The 23,396-nt window shown below is 42.2% G+C and overlaps 1 protein-coding gene across 4 annotated transcripts in view; it reads right to left on the reverse strand.

Annotated features, from left to right (window-relative positions):
• The window catches only part of PUS7 (pseudouridine synthase 7), a 35,423-nt gene extending 20,703 nt beyond the window's left edge, over positions 1-14,720 (reverse strand). The window contains exons 1-7 of one of the 4 annotated variants that reach the window (XM_061640417.1): positions 14,630-14,720; positions 12,592-12,660; positions 10,949-11,342; positions 8,828-8,912; positions 8,603-8,704; positions 4,561-4,705; positions 101-212 (exon numbers count right to left, since the gene is read on the reverse strand). In XM_061640417.1, the coding sequence (XP_061496401.1) occupies positions 101-212; positions 4,561-4,705; positions 8,603-8,704; positions 8,828-8,912; positions 10,949-11,310 (806 nt within the window). In that variant the 5' untranslated portion in view covers positions 11,311-11,342; positions 12,592-12,660; positions 14,630-14,720. Of the gene's footprint in view, positions 1-100; positions 213-4,560; positions 4,706-8,602; positions 8,705-8,827; positions 8,913-10,948; positions 11,343-12,591; positions 12,661-13,838; positions 13,858-13,922; positions 14,159-14,629 lie in introns of those variants that run through there. The other 3 variants (XM_061640414.1, XM_061640413.1, XM_061640416.1) reach the window with 3 other exon arrangements.
• Between the last annotated feature and the right edge of the window lie 8,676 nt (positions 14,721-23,396).

Below are 23,396 nucleotides of genomic sequence, written 5' to 3' on the forward strand. Positions count from 1 at the left end.
AGTTACTCCAACAGTCTCTCAAGGCAGGGCATTTCCACAACCTACTATAAATATCAAGTTTCGCAGATTTATTGTTCCTCATCCCAAAAAATTAACCCACCTTAAAAATTTTGATAGCACATTGATTGCATCCATAGTATCTTTGTTTTCTTTGTATAACACAAAGTGGCAGTAACTTCCTCTAGATTTTGGCCAAGAATGTTTTCTTGCATCTTTAAAGACAAAATGTTAAAACATATGAAGTATTAAAGTATGACAATTTTCACTGTTCCCCATTGTGCTTTTTGTAATTCAGACCAAAAACAGTCGTTTGTAAAACTTTTTTTGTAAATCATTTGGACACTTGCCAGCACTTTCTTCATTTTGAGGGGGAAAAATATTCAGGCTTACTTCTTCATCCAGCAAAGCCAGATTCGTGTTAGCAACATTTTGGAGTACATAATGACACCTAAAAGATCTGCTACAATGCAATATGTCTGTCACAAAACAGTAGTGGGCAAAAGAAACTGTCACCATCTGAAGAGATATATCATTGTAGTTTGTCCATATGCAACGATGTCAGGAGGAAGACTCCAACCAGTGAAGATGATGATACTGGATATTTTTAAGGAATGTTCATACATTAGTAATGTAAGGACTACCTTTCTTGCCAGATACTACATTGATTGCCATTGTGGTGCTGAGGCTAGTATATTGTGATGGAATGAAGAAGGTGAAGATCAAATCCCCATTTAACTATGAAGTTGCTTGGCTGCAGCCAAGAACAAATCTTGTTCCCATCAAAATAAACCATGATTTATCATGAAACTGGCTCCATGAAGATATAAACAACTGTTTGCTTTCTTTAATGATGGTCAAGCATGGTGAATACTTAATAGTTAAGGATTGCGGAGAAACTATATGAAACCATGGTCGGAATACACAAACCATTGTTCACACTAACCATAGTTTAGTGATATCATGCAAATGCATGCTCAAGGCTTTGTACTTTAAAAAAACACTTCTTTGTCTTTTGTTGTTCTAGTGTAAAGAGAAACATTATACAGGGATCAATTATTAAGTGGGTACAATTTTATGAACAGTGAACTGCTATGATCAGCAAACAAGCAGAGTGAGCGTAGTTGGGATTAATTCCAAATTATTTTGACTTAATGCTTTGTAGAATATAATAATTATGGGCATATGGAAATCTTAAATCTCAAAGACTTCATAATCTATATTAAGGTTATGACAACTATAGATCATATTTGTTGGGGAAAATTATTTTTATTTATTTATGACAATTTTATGCTGCCACATAACTTAAAAGTTCTCTAGGTGGCTTACAAATAAGTAAAACATAACTGAAATATAAAAGGAAATATAAAACCATTAAGGGAGAACCTACATAAATACCACTACTCAGAACTCACTGCACACACTGAATTTAAAAACAGATATTTTTCAAAAGAATGCCTGATTGCTTAAATTATTTTAAAGGCCTGGGTGGATAGAAAGGTCTTCATCTGGTGCTAAAAATACAAGAAAGATGGCAACAGGCAAGCCTCTCTTAAAAGACTATTCCATAACTGGGCCTACTCACTATCGGTTGCCTCTTTTGCTTCATTCAGTGGGGGCACCCAGAGCAAGGCCTTAGTACTAACTTAATTCTCAAATTGCAGCTGACATTTGTTTCATTGAGCCTAGAATCCTATGCACAACTTACTCAGAAGTAAATCTCACTGAACATAGTGGGACTTACTCCTGGGTAAACATATATAGGATTGGGCTATACATAAGCTTATTTCTGTTAGTAAAGAAACAGAAAAACTGTTTAGCTGATCTGAATTATTGTCCATTTGATTGGCATTTCATTTTCTCCTAACATGAAATGCCAACATCTCTTACCTGTTGAAGTTCTGACCTCTGTTCATATGCATAGGGGTAAAGAGCATAAGAGAGCAATATTTTATTTTATTTTTTAAGGTGTCAAAGTGCTTCAGATGGGAACATGCAAGTTTATGGGTTATACATTATAGATGTCTGGAGCATTCAACAGTTAATGTCATGACTGACATCTATTTAGGCAGCTATGCAATGGAACTGTGCAAAGGAATAAGTGGACAAATAGAAGGCCTCAGCTACACATGCAACAAACTACACTGAGGGCAGTGACGCAAAGAACTGATAAACAAAGGTTATTCCGTATTCTAGATGTTTAGAACAGAAGCACCTTCAAAGTCCAGTTCAAAACTGAGAAAGTCTACTTAATACGAATTAAAGTGCTAGATTCAACTGCAGAAGCAGGGATCTTGCCCCGTCAGTACAGTATACACTAATCTTGCAAATTATTATACATGATAAAGTTAATTCATATGCACTGAACTAATGTATATCCAAATTCACTTGTATTAGATATGCAGCTTGACAGCATGATATAAAGGTGTTCATATCACCCCGTTCCCTCTATTGCTTTAATGCACTCCCAATTGAAAAAAATCACAGCTAACCTACACTAAGACACATATTTTTCTCCAACAGTTGAGCAAAAAAGATGAAGAGCATGGTTTGAGAATTTCTTTTGTACCTGTAAACATGCATGCTCCATGCACAATGCATGCAAATATGGATAATTAAATATATTCAATGCAATACGCAATTACATTTTCCACCAAATGTATATCCTATTTCCAATCATATTAACTTGAATAAGGCTGCATTCATACTGTACATTTATTCCACTATTACTCCACTTTAAACAGTCATGGCTTTCCCCAAGGAATCCTGGGAAGCATAGTTTGTGAAGGGTGCTGAGAGTTGTTAAGAGACCCCATTTCCCCTTACAGACCTGCAGTTCCCAGAGTTCCCTGGAAAGAGGGATTGTTTGTTAAACCACTCAAGGAATTTAACTATCTGAGGGGAACAGAGGCCTCCTAACAACTCTCAGCATCCTTCACAAACTACACTTCCCATGATTCTTTGGAGGAAGCCATGACTGTTTAAAGTGGAATAATAGTGGAATAAATGTATGGTGTGAATGTGGCCTAAGCAAAAGCTAAAGCTACAACATAGATTTTACAGTTTTTAAAGGAAGCAGGATATTGTGAAGAGCAACAATATTCAAATTCCCAAGACACAGGATAGTATAAGCTAGGACTGTCAACTTTACCAGCCCCTGTAGTTGTGCCTTTGCTACAGATCAAGCTGCTATTAATTAGAAGGCGGACTTTTTCACACCATGAAGATGAGCATCACCTACTGATTGCTGCAGATCATGCTGCTGTTAAAGACACAGAAAGTAGGCCAGAATATTTTTTCTACACAGTCTTGGCATTTGCTGGAAAAAGGTCAAGCTGCAGAACAATCTATTGGTTTCTTTTTTTAATTAACGGCCCAAAGGGTAGATCAAGATACTTTTTTCTAGTCACTCTTGGCATACGCTGTGAACATGTCAGGTTACAAACAAAGTACACCACCATGGAAGAACCAGCATGGGATCTCTTGTTTTTTGCTGCACAATTCCCTCCAAGAGCAACGGAACATCATCAAGTCTCACTGCTCCCACGGGGACTTGCTCTGTTCCATTCGAAATGCATGGCGGTAAGAAGACCTGCTGCGTTAGCCACTCCAGGCTCCCTTCTGGGAGATTTTTAAATGGAAAAACCACACATTTAGAATGAAGAGGAGCAGGCAAACAGCATTGGAGCCCTTGGACCCATGCTTTAGATTTTAAGCTTGCAGATATTTTCCCTGTAACTATACATGTCTACTTAGATGTAAGCCATATTATGCTCAATGAGACTTACTCCCAAGTAAATGTATGTTTCAGCCTAAAAGAGGGTTTGTTTTTAATCCCAAAAACTTTATCCAGTTTTAGACAAGACTAGCGTTTATTTTAAACAAAGACATATTCTAAAATCTTCAGTGTTTCATGCTTGTTTCCTCAAGCTTATATGGAGGTTTTTTATTATTTAAACAATCCTCAAAGAGCTTTAGCAGCGCAGATGTGATTGTGTAATCCCTCCAACTTGTTTGAACTTCATTTGTACGAATGGACTGCATTTTCAGTTCTTCTTTAAAAAAGAACAACACAAACCTAATTACACATTTTGAAAGGAGACTCTGCTTACCTCAAATCTGTTGGTTCAACACTTACCAAAATCTCTACTCTAGCTGTGCAAAATTAAACTAAAATGTAATCATTTCCCACTACATACTGATGGATTCTGTCTATTACAAGACAGTTACTACTTTATGGGCTTTTCTTCCATAACTTTGTAAAAACAGATTTACATTGACCACACACATTATGCAAGAAAGAGTGCAAAGGGATTTTAATACCCCTCCAAGACTTCCTACTGCCTATGCAATTTAAACAGAACACAATCGATGCCTAGTAAATGCTGGTTTTGAAGAATCAGGCTGCAATCCTACACATGCTCACTTGGGAGTAAGTTCCATTGAGCCCAATGGGAGTTACATCTCAGCAGGCATGCCTAGGACTGCATTGTTAGACACATTTTCCACGTCAGTACACTTCACAGGCATTTTGTTTCAAGTAACAGCTATAGTCACACTCACTTGCAAGTGCCTTTTTCCCAGCTACGTGGTAAGCAACTATGTATTTTTTCCCATCCCGATCCTCTGTTTTAGTCTCTAGTCCTGGAAACAAAGATTTTACAGCCTGGTGTATAATGGTCCTTTTTTCCTTAGTGTTTTCAATTACCTGAGCAGCAGCACAGCAAAAAGAAAAAAAAGTGAAAACTTTTGACTGTCAGCATTTGTCTTCATAAGCATAAAATGCATTTTGTGCTTAAAAACTGGATGTAGAAATTCTGAAGCAAGCCCAATATATCAGGAACCAATCAGGGCTGAGGATATAAGGTCAGATGCCCTATTAGTGCTTTGTTTACCTACCCTAAAAGCTGATGCCGAGGCTCCTGCACCAACCATCAAGCCCCATAGATGTGCATTGCCTCCTGTGACAGAAGTCACATTTGCACGTCATGCTAAACCACGGTTTAGCACAAGTCACTTGGGACTAGCAACCAAAATGTGACACCATTTCCTCACAAACAGCAGATGACTTGAGCCTGTTTCTGAACATTACCACACTAGACTGCACGTAGGGCTTACAACTGAATGCTCCTCTGTACCAAAATAATTTGCACATTTTAAAAGAAAAACAAAATAGTTATGCGAGGAAGAAAGCTACGATTAAACTCTTATCTGACATGCTTGTTTTTCTGTGTGCAGGGAACACACAGAGGTGGGGCTGCTGTGGTCTATAGGAGTTCTTTCTCTCTCACCAAGCACCCTGTCCAGATGGCGACTGGTCTGGAGTGTCTTCATATTGTGCTGGGCCAAGGAGACAGACTGGGAATACTGTTGGTGTACCGCCCACCTTGCTGCCCAACGGCTTCCCTAGCTGAGCTGACAGAGATAGTCTCGGAGGTATTGTTGAGATCCCCCAGACTTGTGGTACTGGGGGATTTCAACATTCATGCTGAGACTGTCTTGTTCGGGGCGGCTCAGGACTTCATGGCCTCCATGACAACCATGGGGCTGTCTCAAATTGTTACTGGCCCGACGCATGTATTGGGACATACTCTTGATTTGATCTTCGCCACTGGTCATGGAGATGGTGATCTGTGGGTGGGGTATTTTTCATCTACTCCATTGTCATGGACAGATCACCGCTTGCTGAGTTTTAGACTCACGACAGCCCTTTCCCTCTGCAGAGGTGGGGGACCTATTAAGTTGGTCCGCTCCCGGAGGCTCATGGATCCTTTAGTTTTCCAGAGGGCTCTGGGAGTTTTTCCGGCTGACAGTACTGGCGCGCCTGTCGAGGCCCTGGTCGACTTGTGGAATACGGAGATGACCCGGGCCATTGACATGATCGCTCCCGCGCCCCCCCTTCGGTGCAGAACTCATACAGCACCGTGGTATACCCCGGAGCTGAGAGTGATGAAGCAAGAGAGAAGGAGGCTAGAGTGCAGGTGGAGGCGAACTCCTGACGGATGTAATCATTCTTTGGTAAGTGCTTCCACTAAGTTGTACGTAAAAGCGGTTAGGGCGGCGAAAAAGTCTTATTTTGCTGCCACCATTAGATCATCTCTTTGCCGCCCAGCAGAGCTTTTTAGGTGGTATGAGGGCTTTTACATTCTGGCCCTCATGATACTAAGGAAACATCGGAAGCCCGCTGCAGCGAATTTGCGGAGCACTTCCAGGACAAGATTGCATGCATCCGTTGGGACTTAGACTCTGACATTATGACAGATGAATCCATTGAAGTGTCCAGAACGCGGCCTTGTCCTTTATTATTGGATGAGTTTCAGTTGGTGCAGCTCGAGGAAGAGGACAAGGTGCTTGGAATGGTGCGGGCGACCACGTCTGCTCTGGACCCTTGCCCATCTTGGCTGGTGAAGGCTAGCAGGGCTGTAACCACCGGCTGGGCCAAAGAGGTGATAAATGCCTCCTTGAGAGAGGGAGTAGTCCCTGGTAGTCTCAAGGAGGCAGTAGTGAGACCTCTTTTAAAGAAACCTTCTTTGGACCCAGATGTTCTGAACAACTATAGACCGGTGGCGAATGTCCCTTTTTTGGGCAAGGTTTTGGAGCGGGTGGTCGCTGGCCAGCTCCAGGCGCTTTTGGATGAAACCGATTATCTGGATCTGTTTCAATCTGGTTTTAGGTCCGGTTTTGGCACTGAAACAGCCTTGGTTGCCCTGTATGATGACCTTTGTCGGGAGAGGGACAGGGGGAGTGTGACCCTGTTGATTCTCCTTGATCTCTCAGCAGCGTTTGATACCATCGACCATGGTATCCTTCTGGGGAGGCTTGCGGAGTTGGGGGCACTGCTTGGCAGTGGCTCCGCTCCTACTTAGCGGATCGTCGCCAGAAGGTAGTGCTTGGGGAACATTGCTCAACACCCTGGACTCTCCATTGTGGAGTCCCTCAGGGATCGGTTTTCTCCCCCATGCTTTTTAACATCTACATGCAGCCTCTGGGTGCCGTCATCAGGAGTTTTGGAGTGTGCTGCCATCAGTACGCTGATGACACGCAGCTCTAATTCTCCTTTTCACCTTCTTCAGGTGAGGCTGTTGATGTGCTGAACCGTTGCCTGACCGCGATAATGGACTGGATGAGAGCTAATAAACTGAAACTCAATCCCGACAAGATGGAGACACTGCTGGTGAGCCCTTTCCCTGCCCAAATGGTGGATGTTCATCCTGTTCTACATGGGGTTACACTCCCCTTGAAGGAACAGGTTCGTAGTTTGGGTGTCCTTTTTGACCCTTCCTTGTCGCTTGAGGCTCAAGTGGCCTCGGTGGCACGGAATGCGTTTTACCATCTTCGCTTAGTAGCCCAACTACGCCCCTATCTGGACAGTGACGATCTCGCCTCAGTTGTTCACGCTCTGGTAACTTCGAGATTGGATTACTGTAATGCGCTCTACGTAGGGCTACCCTTGAAGACAGTTCGGAAACTTCAGCTAGTGCAAAATGCGGCAGCCAGGTTGTTGACAAGGACCAATCGGTCTGCGCATATAACACCTGTCCTGGCCCGCTTGCACTGGCTGCCTATTCGTTTCCGAGCCAGATTCAAGGTGTTGGTTTTGACCTATAAAGCCTTACACGGTGTGGGACCGCAATACCTTGTGGAACGCCTCTCCTGCTATGAACCTACCCGTTCACTTCGTTCAGTATCTAAGGCCCTCCTCCGGGCACCAACTCATCAAGATGCCCAGAGGATTGTTACTAGATCTAGGGCCTTTTCTGTAGTGGCCCCCGAACTGTGGAACAGCCTACCAGAGGAGATCCGCCTGGCGCCTACGGTACTTTCTTTCAGGCGCCAGGTTAAGACTTGGCTATGCTCCCAGGCATTTTAATGTTTAATGTGAATGTTTTATGCTTTCTGTTTAATGTCTCTAGTTTTTGAATCTGGCTGCTATTTGTTATTGATTTTATTGTAATATTGTATTTTAACCTTGTTATGTACACCGCCCAGAGAGCTACTAGCTACGGGCGGTTTATAAATAAAATAAAATAAAATAAAATAAAATAATTCATTTCAGGTGTCCCAGTCTGAAGTGACATTGTCAGAAATAGTCTTACACTCAAATCAGAGCTATAGTTCACAATCCAACATTTTAAAACCAGCCAAAATTCTCTTTTCCTTAGTATAACTATATTTAAGTGGACAATTACATCCAGTTTTTGTGTTATAATGAATTATTCTAACAGATCTTATAATTTCATATTTGCATAATCCCTTAGAATCGTAAAGTCGTCAGTACATAGACCTACAAAATTATCACTCCAGTTTACATTTATGCAAGCAGGAAGGTGAATTCCTAAGGGAAAAAGCCTAGTCCTATGTGCATTTTTAGTCATAAGAAGTATTGTTTACTAGACTGATGCCAAATGTAGACCATTTTTGTTATTACCAACTTTTATGGAAATGAAGTTAAAACATTTCTTCTACACGAGCCTTGCATCTGTTCTACATACCTCACAAGTATATAGTCTTACAAAACCAACTTCCAAAATAGATTGGTCTCATTACATCATTTTGTCAGACATTCATTTGTTTATTGATTACCTTTAATGTTTTGTCAATTTACCTCAATGGCAACACTGCCTTCTTTGTTTTTAAAAAGCTGTAGTTCTTCTAACTGCTGCTTGTCTTCAGCTGACAACACTGTGAAGATCTTCTCAGAAGGATCCTAATAGGTACATTGTAAACACCGCAACAAGTAAATACAGAACTAAGCATATACAAATCTTTTAGCGAAGCCTTGAATTATAGCCTTTCTTTTAATTATGGATGCTATGTAGAGAAAAGTTACCCCATCATCTACTGGCACAGAGAAGTCATCCAAATGGATGGTGTGTCCATCTTTTCCTATTTCATGAACAACAAAGTCGGAATATCTAAGTAGAAGACAAGACAGATCAGTCAACACAGAATGCTATAACAAATGCAAACAAGAGCCTTTTTCTGTTAGGATTGCAATCCTCAACACACTTCCATACATTTGCATTTGGGACTTGGGTCTATCAGCCCTTTCACATCACAAAACGTAAAAAGAAAAAAAGAAAATCCTGCTTAAGGGATACTGAGTGTAGGATTTCTTCTATTTCAGAGGTTTCATTTGAAAATGGAGCAAGTTTTTAATTTTTTTTATAAGGAAGCAGCACAAATATAGCTGGTGCAGACATAGTACAGGCTCCTTACGATCCATAGCTTACAGACTGGAAGCCATCCTGGGAAGTTTTTTCCTCCCTCCCCTCTCTGAGTTATTTCCCTCTCCCTTCCTAGCTTTCACCTTACATATGTGCATCAATGCAAACCATCGTTAACATGACTGCAGTTTACAAACGCACATCATGTTAAGACTTCTAACTTCTGTTTTATAAAAAGAACCATGGTTTGTGTAGGTGCACATACAACACAAAGACATAGTCAATGCTATAAACTAATCCTAACTCTTTACAGTATAAAGGTAAAGGAGGGGGGGAATTGCTCCAGAAACAGTAGGAAGCTCACATTCAACAATGCTGGCTCTCAGTTTACAAGCAGCTAACATGACATCTATAGAGGGTGGGCTACACATTATGCAATGCAATACTAAGCATGTTTATTCAGAAGTGTAAGTGGAGCTTAATCTCAAGTAAGTGTGCAACCTTAGAAAATAAAGGAAGAAACCAAGTCAATCTGCAATATGTATCCATAAGATTGCATTATATATTAAGCTTAGGTATTAAAAAGGGATAATATGCATCTTACTAATGTGTACTCCTTAAAAGTCAGAGAAAGAAAATAGTATCAGGCTCTCCAAGCTTCTCGGAGATATAAAAATCAACTATTTTGCCCAGGAAGTATAGTAACTATTTGTACAGATATGCTGATGGATATAGTGTTCAGTACTGATCCTAGTAATTCTAATCGCTGCATACTAGGTTTTTACAAAGTCAAAGTGCAGCGTGGAATAAAACTTTCTAGCATGTGAAATCAGGGCTAATGAACCTGAGCAAGTAACAGGAGCCCAATACCAGGACAAGAGAACCAGCTTCTCCTTTCACACTCCAATTCTCCCTTATCGTCTGCCTTTGACGCAATCAGCTGATGCTTCCCCAATTGTGCTACACCAAGGCAGCAGCACTGCTATAGAGGTAGATCCACCAACACCCGGGTTTCTTTAGCTCACAGGCTGAGGCACAGATATGCCAGTCATAATAGTTATATTGTATTATTTATGTCAGGGGTGGGAAACCTCAGGCCTGGAGCCAAATGCAGCCTTCTAGACCTCTCTGTTTGGTCCTCAGAACTGTCCTTAGGGTCATGCCCCCTCCTAGGCCACCACCCTCACCAGCTTTGCTCTACACACTCAAGTGCTCCTGTCTCACTGGTAAGTGTCCTTGAACTCCTTTAATGCCTCTTGCTTGCCTGGAGAGCAGATGAAGAGGCGTGAAGCATGCATGTGTAGAAACCTCTTTTCAGACACAGGACCAGTTTCAGCTGAACCACCACAATTTGCCACATTAAGCTGATCCACAGGGCTGAGCAGTAAGACAGCATTATTACTATTATTATCTTCCATCATTCACCATAAGGACCCAGGGAGGGTCACAATTTAAAAATACAAAATGGTTTAAAACAAATTACATTCACAAGAATAGGGCGAGTCCTAAAAAGATCTCAAGTGTCAAAGGCCACAGTAAAGAGGTGCTTCTTTGGCATACAATGGAAGCTGTATGATGAAAGTGCCAGATGCACCTCTATGGGAAGGGAACGACACAACTTAGGGGCTACCACAGAGAATGCCCTCTCCCAGGCCCCTACTGCCACTTCAAACTTGCGAGGGCAGTGGAACTACCAAAAGGACCCCCCTCTACTGAACTTAACACTCAAAAGGGTCTGTAGGGAAGGATAACAGTCTTCCAGATATTTGAATGAAAGTCGTTACCTCTCTTTTAATATTCCAGAAAAGCCCTTGTGAGAACTAACAAATTTAGTTATGCCAACATCTAGCTCTGTCAGCCCGTGCTTCATCATATCTGCAAAGCTCTCTAGGTCTCCTTCTCCATCACTTTCTTCCAGTTCTTCCTCATCTCCGCCTGCACTTTCCTCTTTCAGTACTATTTCAGCTTTTGTGTCCTCCAGTAAAGGTTTCATGGGTTGCTCTGCATCAGCCTTATGGACCGTGTTCTCTCTTCCTTTCAGTGGTTCTTCCAAGACCTTTTGCCTTTTAATCTCATCCGTATTAGTCTCATTGTCCTCAGAATGAGGACGCTTAAAGGATACATTCTCCATTTCTACAGCTTCCATTTTTAAAGCATATGCTTTGGTGACAGATAGTTCTGCAAAGGGAGAAAAACCCCAATACCATTTAACACAAAAAAGGGATTCCCTGTACTTCTAGCATGTTGTGTGTGGCACCTATGAAATATTTAAATCTCCCAACAAACAAACACATCCTTTTAAAGAAAAGGCATATTTCATGGGGCTGTCCAGGTATTAATATTGACATGCTCCTGTTTAGTTCCAGATGAATGCAACTTTTAGACTGCATTCCTATACACATTAACCTAGGAGTAAGTCCCACTAAACTCAATGGGACTCATTTCTGAGGAGACATGTATAGGATTATCCACTAAATTACTAGAGCTCAGAGGAGCGTATTCTCCCTTCATTTAGAAGTGACTTGGCCCCTATATTCCACGCTCTGCTAACTTCTAGATTGCAATAATCCAATGTGGTCTACATAGAGCTGCCCTTGAAGATGACTTACAAACTTCAGTGGTCCAAAATGCAGCAGAACTTTTCTAGTAATGCTAGATCAGTACTTAGATAGCAATAATAATGATCTACCAAGGTTTCTTCCATTTCTATATTATCAGTTAGCATCTTCTATAGTAGTCTATTTTTCCCCTCTGACAACATAACTGGTCAGGAGGATATCACAGGTGTCTTATGACTGGATTGGAAAACAATTCATCACATCATAGAACTGTTCTTAGGCTGTACCCCAACAGATTATAGGAAGGAGAATCTCATGAATGACTGCTCCCCCACAAAAAAAATGCCTTAAATGGCTCTTTGGATCCCAACAGCAACATTATAAGAATGAGGCATATGGGTGCAGCCTTGAAAAAGGCACAGAACGGAGAAAAGGGAACACTCATACATACAGCAATGGCTAAATTAGAACCCTTCTTGACCGCTAGCTTCTATGTGCAGAACTTTCAATCTACCCATCTAGTTTGCAGTGATTTAGCCCAGAGACAGTTTTGCTATGGGGCAAGTAGGCTCCCTAGACCTAGTCTTTCTTACTGGTTGATATGTAATTATTTGCTCTTGATCTATCCTGCACCATAAGCACTGGAATGTTTTTGCTTATCATCAAATCTTGTTTTTTCTCGTTGCCTGGATGTTTTCCCCTGCCCATAGCCAAGAGAGTCTCCTGCCTTCTTTCCAGCATTCATCTATTGTTTGCTGAAGTGGAAGAAACCTTGCCCTCCAGTGTACCAGAGGAGAGTGAACAGACTCCTTGAGGAGGAAGGGGAGAGTGAGCAACCTGCTTGCTAGGAGAGACTGCTGCTTACTCACTATTTTCGAACAGAGTGCTTCAGTAGCAGCTTCAACGTCCCCTCTTGGGCAAAGGTGGAAAATTAAACACTACAAAGAGCAAAAAATAATATTATGTGCAATGGAAAAGTTCAGTCCTAAAATAGCAAGGAATACTTTGCAGATACTGTTCCACACTGACCCACAACAAAAGAACACAGAACATTGCTTTCTTTCCTTCGTAAGAATTCTGAAAATACTTAAATTATCCTTTTTATCATGTAAGGTAGTGGGCTGGTTCTTTTGTTCACAATATTCTATCTCTATAGCAGGGGCAAGCGGAAGGTAAATTGGGATCAAGAAATCAGAAAGCGTTTCTTGGCAGCAACAAATTAGCTCTCCCTCCCCCAAATGAGGCAATTGTAACTCAGATGTAGATTTGCACTTGAATATGAAGGTAATCCCAGTGTAGGGCTCGGAGTGCAATAGGTAATTTGGTCCAAAGCATTGCATGTGGGTCCAACCCCCCCCCCAATGTTACTAATCTGCACCTGGCTTCTTTTGGTGGGTCTTAGGACTTTAGTTAAAAATAAAGTAAATCCCACAAGTCTGAAGTCTGCTCACACCCGCTCTCTAGTTCTGGCAAGTTCAGGACTGAGGTACATACACTGTATGGATTGGGGTGTGTATGTGTAGGCCTATGTACATGAAGACTATAAATGGCAAAATACACACAAAAAATGGCTGTGAAAGGTAGCTTTCCCAACACACATTTGCAAATAAACACATCCAATAGCGTTACATCCTCCCTTCAACACCAATCCAGGTAAAAATATAGTCTCTTAAACATTTTTTTTCTGCCTGGACAGTATACATGAGCTTTCAAGGGTAGCTATAGTTCGCATAGTACAGTACAGATTTTTTTCCCAAATGCTTGGAGAGTACGCATGGTGACCATACCACTACAGAACCGAAAAGGTGCCCTTTTGGGCACCTCCAACTCTTAAATTACAGGAAGCTGAGACTTTCATTAACAAAGGCATTTGTAATTTCAGATGGTCACTCTGCCTTTGTATGTAGCACTCGCAGAATCACAAACACACGTCACTGAAGAAGTTGGGCGGGGGCGGGAAAGGAATATACCCCCCCCTTGAAGAAGATACGTGAAGGGGAACCAGAAAGTGTTTCGTTTCAATAAAGTTGATCTAGCCACGGAGGAGCGGACGATCAGCCGAAAAGCGAAGCGACCGGGGGAGAGGGGTGGGCTGGCGTCATCGTCGTCATGATACCTTTCCTTCCTCCTCTGCCCTCAAAATCCGGCTGGGCTCTGCCACTAGGCGGCATCTGCAAGGGCCCTGGCCGAAAACACTTACCCACCGCCCATCTGCTTACAGAGAAAAGAGGGACAGGCAGCTGTGGCAACAAGGCGTATGGAGGCTTGCCCACTGGTAACCAGCCTTCCCAGCACACGTGCCCAGCTTGTTCTACACGGCCTAAAGGCCAAGGAAGGAGAGGAAAGGGGCGGTCTCTCTTGGGCCACGCTCTCGGCGGACGACTCAGGCTGTTCCGGGGCATAGAAAAACACATGACGTTTGCCCTGCGCGCTGGGCAAAGCTTTTTCAAGCAGCGCTGCTTGTCTTTCCCATCAGCCAGCTCCGCCCTGAATTCCTTCACCGCGCAGAAACAATTGCTGCATTATATGAAGCGCCATCCGGATCTGGCAGTTCTAGCGCCAATAAGCGCCGCTGGCGATGCAGATTCCCGGGTCTGGTCTCTGATTCCTGGTATGGTCACACGCCTTTGTACTACTACGTGTAAATGAAAAGCAGAATAGTCTCCCACTCCCTGGTTTTCTACAGCGCAGCTTAGATTCTCCACTTGGACCATCGAAGAATGCACTGAAAAGTGGTAGTGGGACACTCTTGAATCGCCATAAGTATGATTTTAGAAACCATCTAACATTTCGCCGGCAAGAAAGACTACCTTCAAAATCCGCGCTTGAATTACAGGACGAATTCTGCCAGACCCTTTAGCTAGAGTTTTTAGAAGGCTACAAGGAGAGAACAAAATATGACTTAACTGTAGAGAGTCATATGTTTCCGGCTTGTAAGATCTTCCTACTTCCTCGCTCGCCGCCCGTGCACCTTTTTTATTACAACTGCATTGGTGGAAAATGTAGCAAGGTTGTCTGTAGATTTGAGAGTACAGTCACCAATTTGCAAGTCACCTTCTCTCTCATCAGTTTGCATATTTGGAAATGGACTGCCTTCAAGTCGATCCGACTTATGGCGACCCTATGAATAGGGTTTTCATAGTAAGCGGTATTCAGAGGGGGTTTTGCCATTGCCTTCCTCTGAGGCTGAGAGGCAGTGACTGGCCCAAGGTCACCCAGTGAGCTTCATGCCTATATGGGGATTTCAACCCTGATCTCCCACGTTGTAGTCCAACACTAACAACTTACACCACACTGGCTGTCAGTTTGCATATTTACACCCCCTGAAAAATCTGCCTTATACTGAGTTACACATCTTTCCTCTATCTAACTCTGTCTACACACTGCCTGGCAGCAGCTCTCGAGGTCTTTTATATTCCTGTTTGGAGATGCCAGGGATTAAATCTGGAACCTTCTCATTGCTCCACCTGCAAGTACTGACCCAGTTCAAAATGTAGTGTATTATTTCTTACTCTGTTTTCAGCCGAAGTCTCTGTTGCTGGTCACAATGGGTAGGGGTTTTGGTTTTAAAAAGCCGTTTTTTCTCTATCTTGGTTTAGAAGAAAGCAGCTGTAAATGTGGTACATAATAAAAAGGGATTCTTGAGATTAAAGGCTATGGTGCGGACTAAATATGAAAGCCCTTTGAGGGCTGGATTTAAGGCTGCAAGTTTTTATCCCCAAAAGTACCTGTGTGGAAAGTTAGGCTGGGAACAGATGGCTACTTGCCAAATGCATCTTGGGAACTTCATATACATCTTGGGAACTTAAATATACATATTTAAAAACACGTCTTTTAAAAACAATTTAAAACACATGCTAAATTGTTTGCTGTGACAAAAAAAGAACAACTAAACAATCATAATGCCAAAATACAAATAACATCCCAGAAGAATATAAAGATCAAACAATGAACAGATTTGAGGCTTTCAACTTAGTTGACAGAGAACCAGAAGAACTATGGAGTGAAGTCAGAAACATTATCAGGGAAGAATGCAAAAAGACAATACCTCTAGTTAGAAAGAGAGAAAGACCTCAATGGATGACTGAAGAAACTCTTAAAATGGTTAAAGAAAGAAGGAAAGCAAAAGGAGACAGAAACAGGGTTAGAACCCTAAATGCAACAATACAGCGACTAGTGCATAGGGCCAAAGAGAACTATTACCAGAACTTGGAATATTACTTCTAAAAAGTAATAAATTACATTTACGGTTACATGGCCCAACAAAGTTGTAATTACCTTACAATTGCTCTAAAAGTAACTGATTACTTTTTCTCAAAAGTAATCACTATACATTTCAGTTGCTTTAAAAAAAAGCCTACAAGCCTTGCTGCTGCACATCTAAGTAGCCTAAAACAACATTAAAAATAAACACACACACAGAAGAGGTAGTAGAATAACAAGGTAACACAGGAAAGGCTCTTGTCCACCCTGGTCCTGTTTAAAGATGGGAGGAGCTCAAGAAGGCCCTCAGTCAGACAAAGATCTTCATATCTGAGTACTTTCATGTAGGGAAAGACATTCTTTCAGGTTTGCTGCTCCCAAGTTGTGGGATTCAGAGTTTAAGGCCAGCACTGAATTGTGCCCAGAAATAGACCAGTTGCTAAAACAGTTACAGTATTTTAAGACAAACAAAACATGTTCCATTCTTTTCTTGACCAATATGGAAGTAGCAGCAGACCAGACACACTACTCTGATCTCGTGTGTGTGCATGTGCGTTGGAAAGTAACTTCATAGCCCAGCCAATTGCATTTTCCATTTTTCCAGAGAGCAAAGAAACAAAAGCCACATGCCTTCCATATGCACTACAAAAGAATGCAACTAAATCTTGCACACAAACCCCCATAGGATATCAATATAAATTGTCTGAGAGAAACCTAATGTATTCCTCTTTTTTAAAATAACACACATGAACATGTCATAGGCCATCAAAATCATTGTTACCCCTCCACACCAATTATGTTCTTGAGTGTTTCACTCATAATTCCTAAAAACAAAAGTGATGAGCAATGCACAAGCAAACAAATATCCTAATTTATTTAATGTCATTTTAATGGATTCAATTTACCTTTCCCCCCTACACAAATGTCAACTTCCATTGTAGACAATAAATCTTGACTTTTATTGTTAATACATCTTTTGTGTTCACAATTACTTGCAAAATGCTAATCAGGCTTATTTCCTGCCCAATCCTATTAGTTTACCACTTGAAAAGCATGACAGTTTTTGAATAGCCTTCCCCTCTTCATGGCATTGGAAATTAAACTCTCCCTCCCCACTCCAGTCTTTTGTTGTTGTTGTTGTTATGTGCCTTCAAGTCGGTTATGACTCATGGCGACCCTATGAACCAGTGACCTCCAACAGCATCTGTCATGAACCACCCTGATCTTGTAAGTTCAGGTCTGTGGCTTCCTTTATGGAATCAATCCATCTCTTGTTTGGCCTTCTTCTTTTTCTACTCCCTTCTGTTTTTCCCAGCATTTTTGTCTTTTCTAGTGAATAATGTCTTCTCATGATGTGTCCAAAGTATGATAACCTCAGTTTCATCATTTTAGCTTCTAGTGATAGTTCTGGTTTAATTTGTTCTAACACCCAATTATTTGTCTTTTTCGCAGTCCATGGTATGTGCAAAGCTCTCCTCCAGCACCACATTTCAAATTAGTTGATTTTTCTCTTATCCGCTTTTTTCACTGTCCAACTTTCACATCCATACACAGAGATTGGGAATAGCAGAATGATCCTGACTTTGGTGTTCAGTGATACATCATTGCATTTGAGGACCTTTTCTAGTTCTCTCACAGCTGCCCTCCCCAGTCGTAGCCTTCTTCTGATTTCTTGACTATTGTCTCCATTTTGGTTAATGACTGTGCCAAGGTTGATAATCCTTGACAAGTTCAATGTCCTCATTGTCAACTTTAAGGTTTCATAAATCTTCTGTTGTCATTACTTTATTCTTTTAGACGTTCAGCTGTAATCCTGCTTTTGTGCTTACCTCTTTAACTTTCATCAGCATTCGTTTCAAATCATTACTGGTTTCTGCTAGTAGTATGGTATCGTCTGCATATCTTAAATTATTGATGTTTCTCCCTCCAATTTTCACACCTCCTTCATCTTGGTCCAATCCTGCTTTCCGTATGATATGTTCTGCATACAGATTAAACATATAGGGTGATAAAACACAGAAAATCTTTGGAGGAGGTGTCACAGAAGCAGCTTATCTGCTGGATGGTATCCTCAGTATTACAGGGCATATCATTTATACCCTGATTGGCAGTGCCTGGTCTGGACATAGCCCAGTTTAAAGAGCTAGCAGCAAAAATATCATTAAACCTATAGTAGCAAGGGAGGGGGCTGTCTCTAACAGCCATTGACAATGGCAATGTTTTGCTAAAGATTTTCTAGCAAATTATTGTCATAATTGAGAGATGCACAGAAATATACCACAAGGGAACCATCATGATGTGACTATCAGCACAGAAGTAAAAAAAGAGGTGGGCAGCACCACAATGAAACAAATAAACAGGAGACAAAACCTCAGAATGGTATTGAGGTTTTTTTAATATATAAAATAGTTAGAAAATAATAAAATGTCCAGCGCATTTTTGGTGAGGACCTTCTTCAGGGGCACAAGGATACAGTTTTCCTATTAAGGAGAGATGTTATCCGTAATATCTGTAAAACTATGTCCATCAGGAAGGTATTCACCTAAATGCATTGAGCATTTTACTATTTTATAAGGGCATTCTACTGTTTTATATTGTTTTTATGTGCATTTGTACAATTAAGGCTGTGACTCTTAACACAGCTACAATCACACAACAATAACAACAGAAGTGATATTTGTAAAAAAAAAAAAAATTCCCCTCAGTATAAATGTGGCATGTTGACTCCTCAAGAAAAGGGATATCTTGGAGGAAAGATGTGGAGGCTGACCACTTACACTACAATAGGATAACCAATTTGTATTTAGTATACTCTCAAAAGAAAATCTGGAAAGATCCTTACCCTTCTTAGTAACAACTTGGAAAAAACACACACACCATACATTAATTCTATTGTCAGGCTAAAATTAATGGCCAGAGTTATATCATGCTTTCATTGGCTTCCTCGGTATAGGTCCTTGTGGTTAGAAAATCCACCAACTGCAAGATGAGGTCATAATGGTTATGAGTCTGCATCTAGATTGTCCTCTGAACTGTCATGATCTCCGGGGAAGGCTAATGCACCCTTTCAAGTCTATAGCGCAGACCATGTTTGCTGGCAAAGGCTTAATAACAAAATGCCAAAAAGGAAAATGACAGCAATCCCGTCTGCCTTTCTTTGGGCCCATATATATGACCATGTGATACCAGAGGTAAGTGGCCAGGTCTGGCAATTTCCCCACTTCTCTGTTGATAATGTTGTAAATACTAATCAAACAGCGTTTATGTTTGCATTGATGGAAATTCACTATTCTAGAGATTCAGGAAATAATTACAACATAGTGATAATTATTTCACTCATATGACAATCTTACTATAAACTATTTTAATGCTTGGTCCTTCCTTTTCTCTGCTTGCTGTGTGCTGTCATCTTAATTACCTTGGCTAATTACGGTAGCTAAAGTTAGGATCTACCTTAATGCAGATTATTAGACTAGATGCCATTCAGATCTCCTTCCAATCCAGCAATTGCTTTTTGTATCAAATTTTCCAATGTCAATGGGGTTAGAGTTCCAAGGTTCATCATGTAAAAACATAGTTAAAGTACTTATTACAAAGACATAAAATGCCTTGTCAGTGTTAGATGCTGAATTATATCAATTAGTTCATTTTACACTATTAGCTGTGATTATTTGTGCATCTGGAGAAATAGAATAACGTATCTGATGCTACAGCCAAGTAGCCTGATAAGGCATGTGGATCGGGGTGATCCAGAAGGCATTGTTTACTTGGACTTTCAATAAGTTTTTGATAAAGTCCCTCACCAAAGACTCCTAAGTAAGCTTTGCAATCATGGGATAAGAGAAGAGGTTTTCTTATGGATCAGTAACCAATTAAAGAGTTGGAAGTAGAGAACAGGAATAAATGGACAGTCCTCACAATGGAAGGATGTAACTAGTTGGTTTCCCAAGGATCAGTTTTAGGAACTGCTTTTAAAGTTGTTGATAAATGATTTGAAGTAAGGGATGGGCAGTGAGATGGCCTAATTTGCTGATGACACCAATCAGAGCAGTAAAAACAAGGGATTGTGAAGTCTTCCAAAAGGATTTCTCCACACTGGGTGAATGGGTATAATTACTCATTACAGGATCATTCCCACTTACCCGCCACCCCCATTAACATTTGATTCTGTGTGTGCAATTCTAACATTGCATCAGCCAAAGTACCTACTTTAAGATAACTTTATGTGATCTAAGAATGGCCATGTAGTAAGTGTTAGAGTGGAAATAACCACTCTACAAAACATATTAGCATTAGGCTCAGAGACCCCAGAGATGGCAAAATAGGGCTCAGTATCATCTTGTGGAAGTACCAAAGTCAGCAATGCCATGAAAAAGGCATTAAATTTTGGATGATTATGAAAAATCTATGGACAATAATTCTTTAAAGTTCCCACCTGTTTGTAGTATACCCCAACCTGCTCTGGGCAGGCAGTTGCATGTGGGAGTGGAAGCTGGAATTTGGCATCATGAAGGTTAAGGTTGCCATTATTGGTTGCTGACAGTTTTTGTTTTCCCTGTTCTGAAGAAGCAGCTGTCACTGGCATTTCAGAAGAGACAAACAGTACATGAGCATTGCACTTGGGGCATTTCTCAGTCTGCAGGAGGTTGGAAGGAGTCATGAATTCCACTGGCCCATTACACATGATAAGAAATAGTAAATCTATACTGCAGGATCTGTGTATGAAGTAATAATAATAATAATAAAATTTTATTTGTTAGTCGCCCATCTGTCCGAGTTAACGGACACTCTGGGCGACGTACAACAATAAAAAATACAATATAAAACAATAAAGCAATATACAATCAACAATTCACAACATCAACATCAATTCATCTAAAACTATCTTTCAATTAATATACCATAAAAACTAATCCGCCCCAGAAATCCCATAGGCCTGCCTGAATAGCCAGGTTTTTAAGGCTCGGCAAAAAGCCATCAGGGAGGAGGCATGTCGAAGGTCAAAAGGAAGCAAGTTCCAGAGGGTGGGGGCCACAATCGAAAATGCCCTCTCTCTGGTCCGCACCAGCCTAGCTGTTTTCACCGGTGGGACCGAGAGAAGGTCTCGTGAGGCCGATCTTGTTTGGCGGCATAATTGGTGATACTGGAGGCGTTCCTACAGATAAACTGGGCCGAAACCGTATAGGGTTTTAAAGGTCAATACCAACACCTTGAATTGGGCCCGGTAAACAACTGGTAACCAGTGTAGATCTATCAACACTGGAGTAATATGATCCCGGCGACAGCTCTGCGTTATCAAGCGAGCCGCCGCATTCTGTACCAGCTGCAATTTCCAGACCGTTTTCAAGGGTAACCCCACATAGAGCGCGTTACAGTAGTCTAAATGAGAGGAGACCAGGGCATGTATCACTCGTGGGAGCAGATGAACAGGAAGGTAGGGTCGCAGCCTCTGTACCAGATGTAATTGGTACCAAGCTGCCCGGCTCACTGCTGAAACTTGAGCCTCCATGTACAGCTGGGAGTCAAGAATGACCCCCAGGCTGCGGACCTGGTCCTTCAGGGGTAATTTCACCCCATTAAGCACCAAGTCTAAGTTTCCCAGCCTTCTCTTATCACCCACGAGCAATACCTCGGTCTTGTCGGGATTTAGCTTCAGCCTGTTCTCTCCCATCCATCCACTTACAGATTCCAGGCATTTGGTCTCCACAGCCAACTCTGGTGAGGACTTAAATGAGAGATAAAGCTGAGTGTCATCTGCATATTGGTGACACTGCAGCCCAAAACTCCTGATGATGGCTCCCAGCGGTTTCACATAGATGTTCAATAGCATGGGGGAGAGGATAGAACCCTGTGGCACTCCACAATTGAGAGGCCAAGGGTCTGAAACCTCATCCCCCAATGCTACCCATTGATATCTACTGGAGTGATAGGAACGGAACCACCGTAAAACAGTGCCCCCTGTTCCCAATCCCTCCAGACGGTTTAAAAGGATACCATGGTCAACGGTATCGAAAGCCGCTGAGAGATCCAGGAGGACGAGGAATGTGTATTCTCCCCTATACAACGCCCTCCTCATATCATCCACCAGAGCGACCAAGGCTGTTTCAGTTCCGTGTCCAGTCCTGAAGCCCGATTGGAAAGGATCTAAATAATCTGCTTCCTCCAAGTGTGTCTGTAACTGCTTAGCCACCACTCGTTCAATCACCTTGCCCAAGAATGGTAAATTAGAGACTGGGCGAAAGTTGTTCAACTCTCGGGGATCCAAGGAGGACTTTTTCAAGATGGGCTTTATCACTGCCTCCTTGAGGGCTGATGGCATTGCACCCTCTTCCAAGGATGCATTTACCACTGCCTTGATCCCTTTGCCCAGTCTCTCTTTGCAGCTCATATTGAGCCACGAAGGGCAAGGATCAAGCAAGCAAGTGGTTGGCTTCACAGTAGAGAACACCTTGTCCATGTCCTCAGAGAGAAGAGGCTGAAACTGATCCCAGCAGACCGGAATGCAACTGGCCGGCTCTGGACCACTACCTGTAACCACGGCATGCGGAATCATGCTCTTCAGGCGCTTGATTTTATCGGCAAAGTGTTTAGCAAATGTGTCACAGGAGGCTTTAGAGTGCTCCATAGGTTCCTGAGCAACTGGACCGACCAGGCTTCGGACCACTTGGAACAACCTCCTGGGACTGCACTCTGCCGACGCAATAGAGGCAGCAAAGTATTGCCTCTTTGCTGCCTTTGCTGCCCGCTGGTAGGCCGCTATTGCCGCTCTAACCAGCGTCCGATCGTCTTCAGTGCAAGATTTCCGCCACCGGCGTTCTAGTCGTCTCACCTCCTGTCTCAGACTGCGTAACCGTGGTGTATACCAGGGTGCAGTCTGAGTTCTATTCAGAGGGAGAGGACGTTTCGGGGCCACCCGGTCTATCGCCCCAGTGATCTCCCTATTTCACTCCGACACTAGGGTCTCGACCGGGCGTCCTTCAGTAAGCTCCAAATCACCCAGCGCATTCAGGAATCCCTTAGGCTCCATCAGGCGTCTGGGGCGGACCATCCTAATGGGTCCTTGTCCCCTGCGGAGGGTATGCGGCATAGAGAAATCCATATTCACCAGGTAGTGATCTGACCATGACACGGGGTTAGAAGAAACAGTCCCCATTTTCAGAACACTTCCCTTCTCTCCTGAGGCAAACACAAGGTTAATAGTATGACCAGCTACATGGGTGGGACCTATATTACTTAGGTGCAGTTCCCAAGAAGTCATGGTTTCAATGAAATCCCGAGGGGCTCCAGTGAGGGCGGTCTCAGCGTGTACGTTGAAGTCCCTTAAAACCAATAAGCTGGGGGAGAGCAACCGCACATCCGAGACCACCTCGAGCACCTCGGTCAGGGAGTCTGCCGTGCAGCGGGGTGGGTGGTACACAAGCAGAATCCCTAAACTGCCCTTTGGTCCCAACCTCCAGTACATACAATCAAC

Source organism: Rhineura floridana, chromosome 8, assembly GCF_030035675.1.
Source record: "Rhineura floridana isolate rRhiFlo1 chromosome 8, rRhiFlo1.hap2, whole genome shotgun sequence".
Lineage (NCBI taxonomy): Eukaryota > Metazoa > Chordata > Lepidosauria > Squamata > Rhineuridae > Rhineura > Rhineura floridana.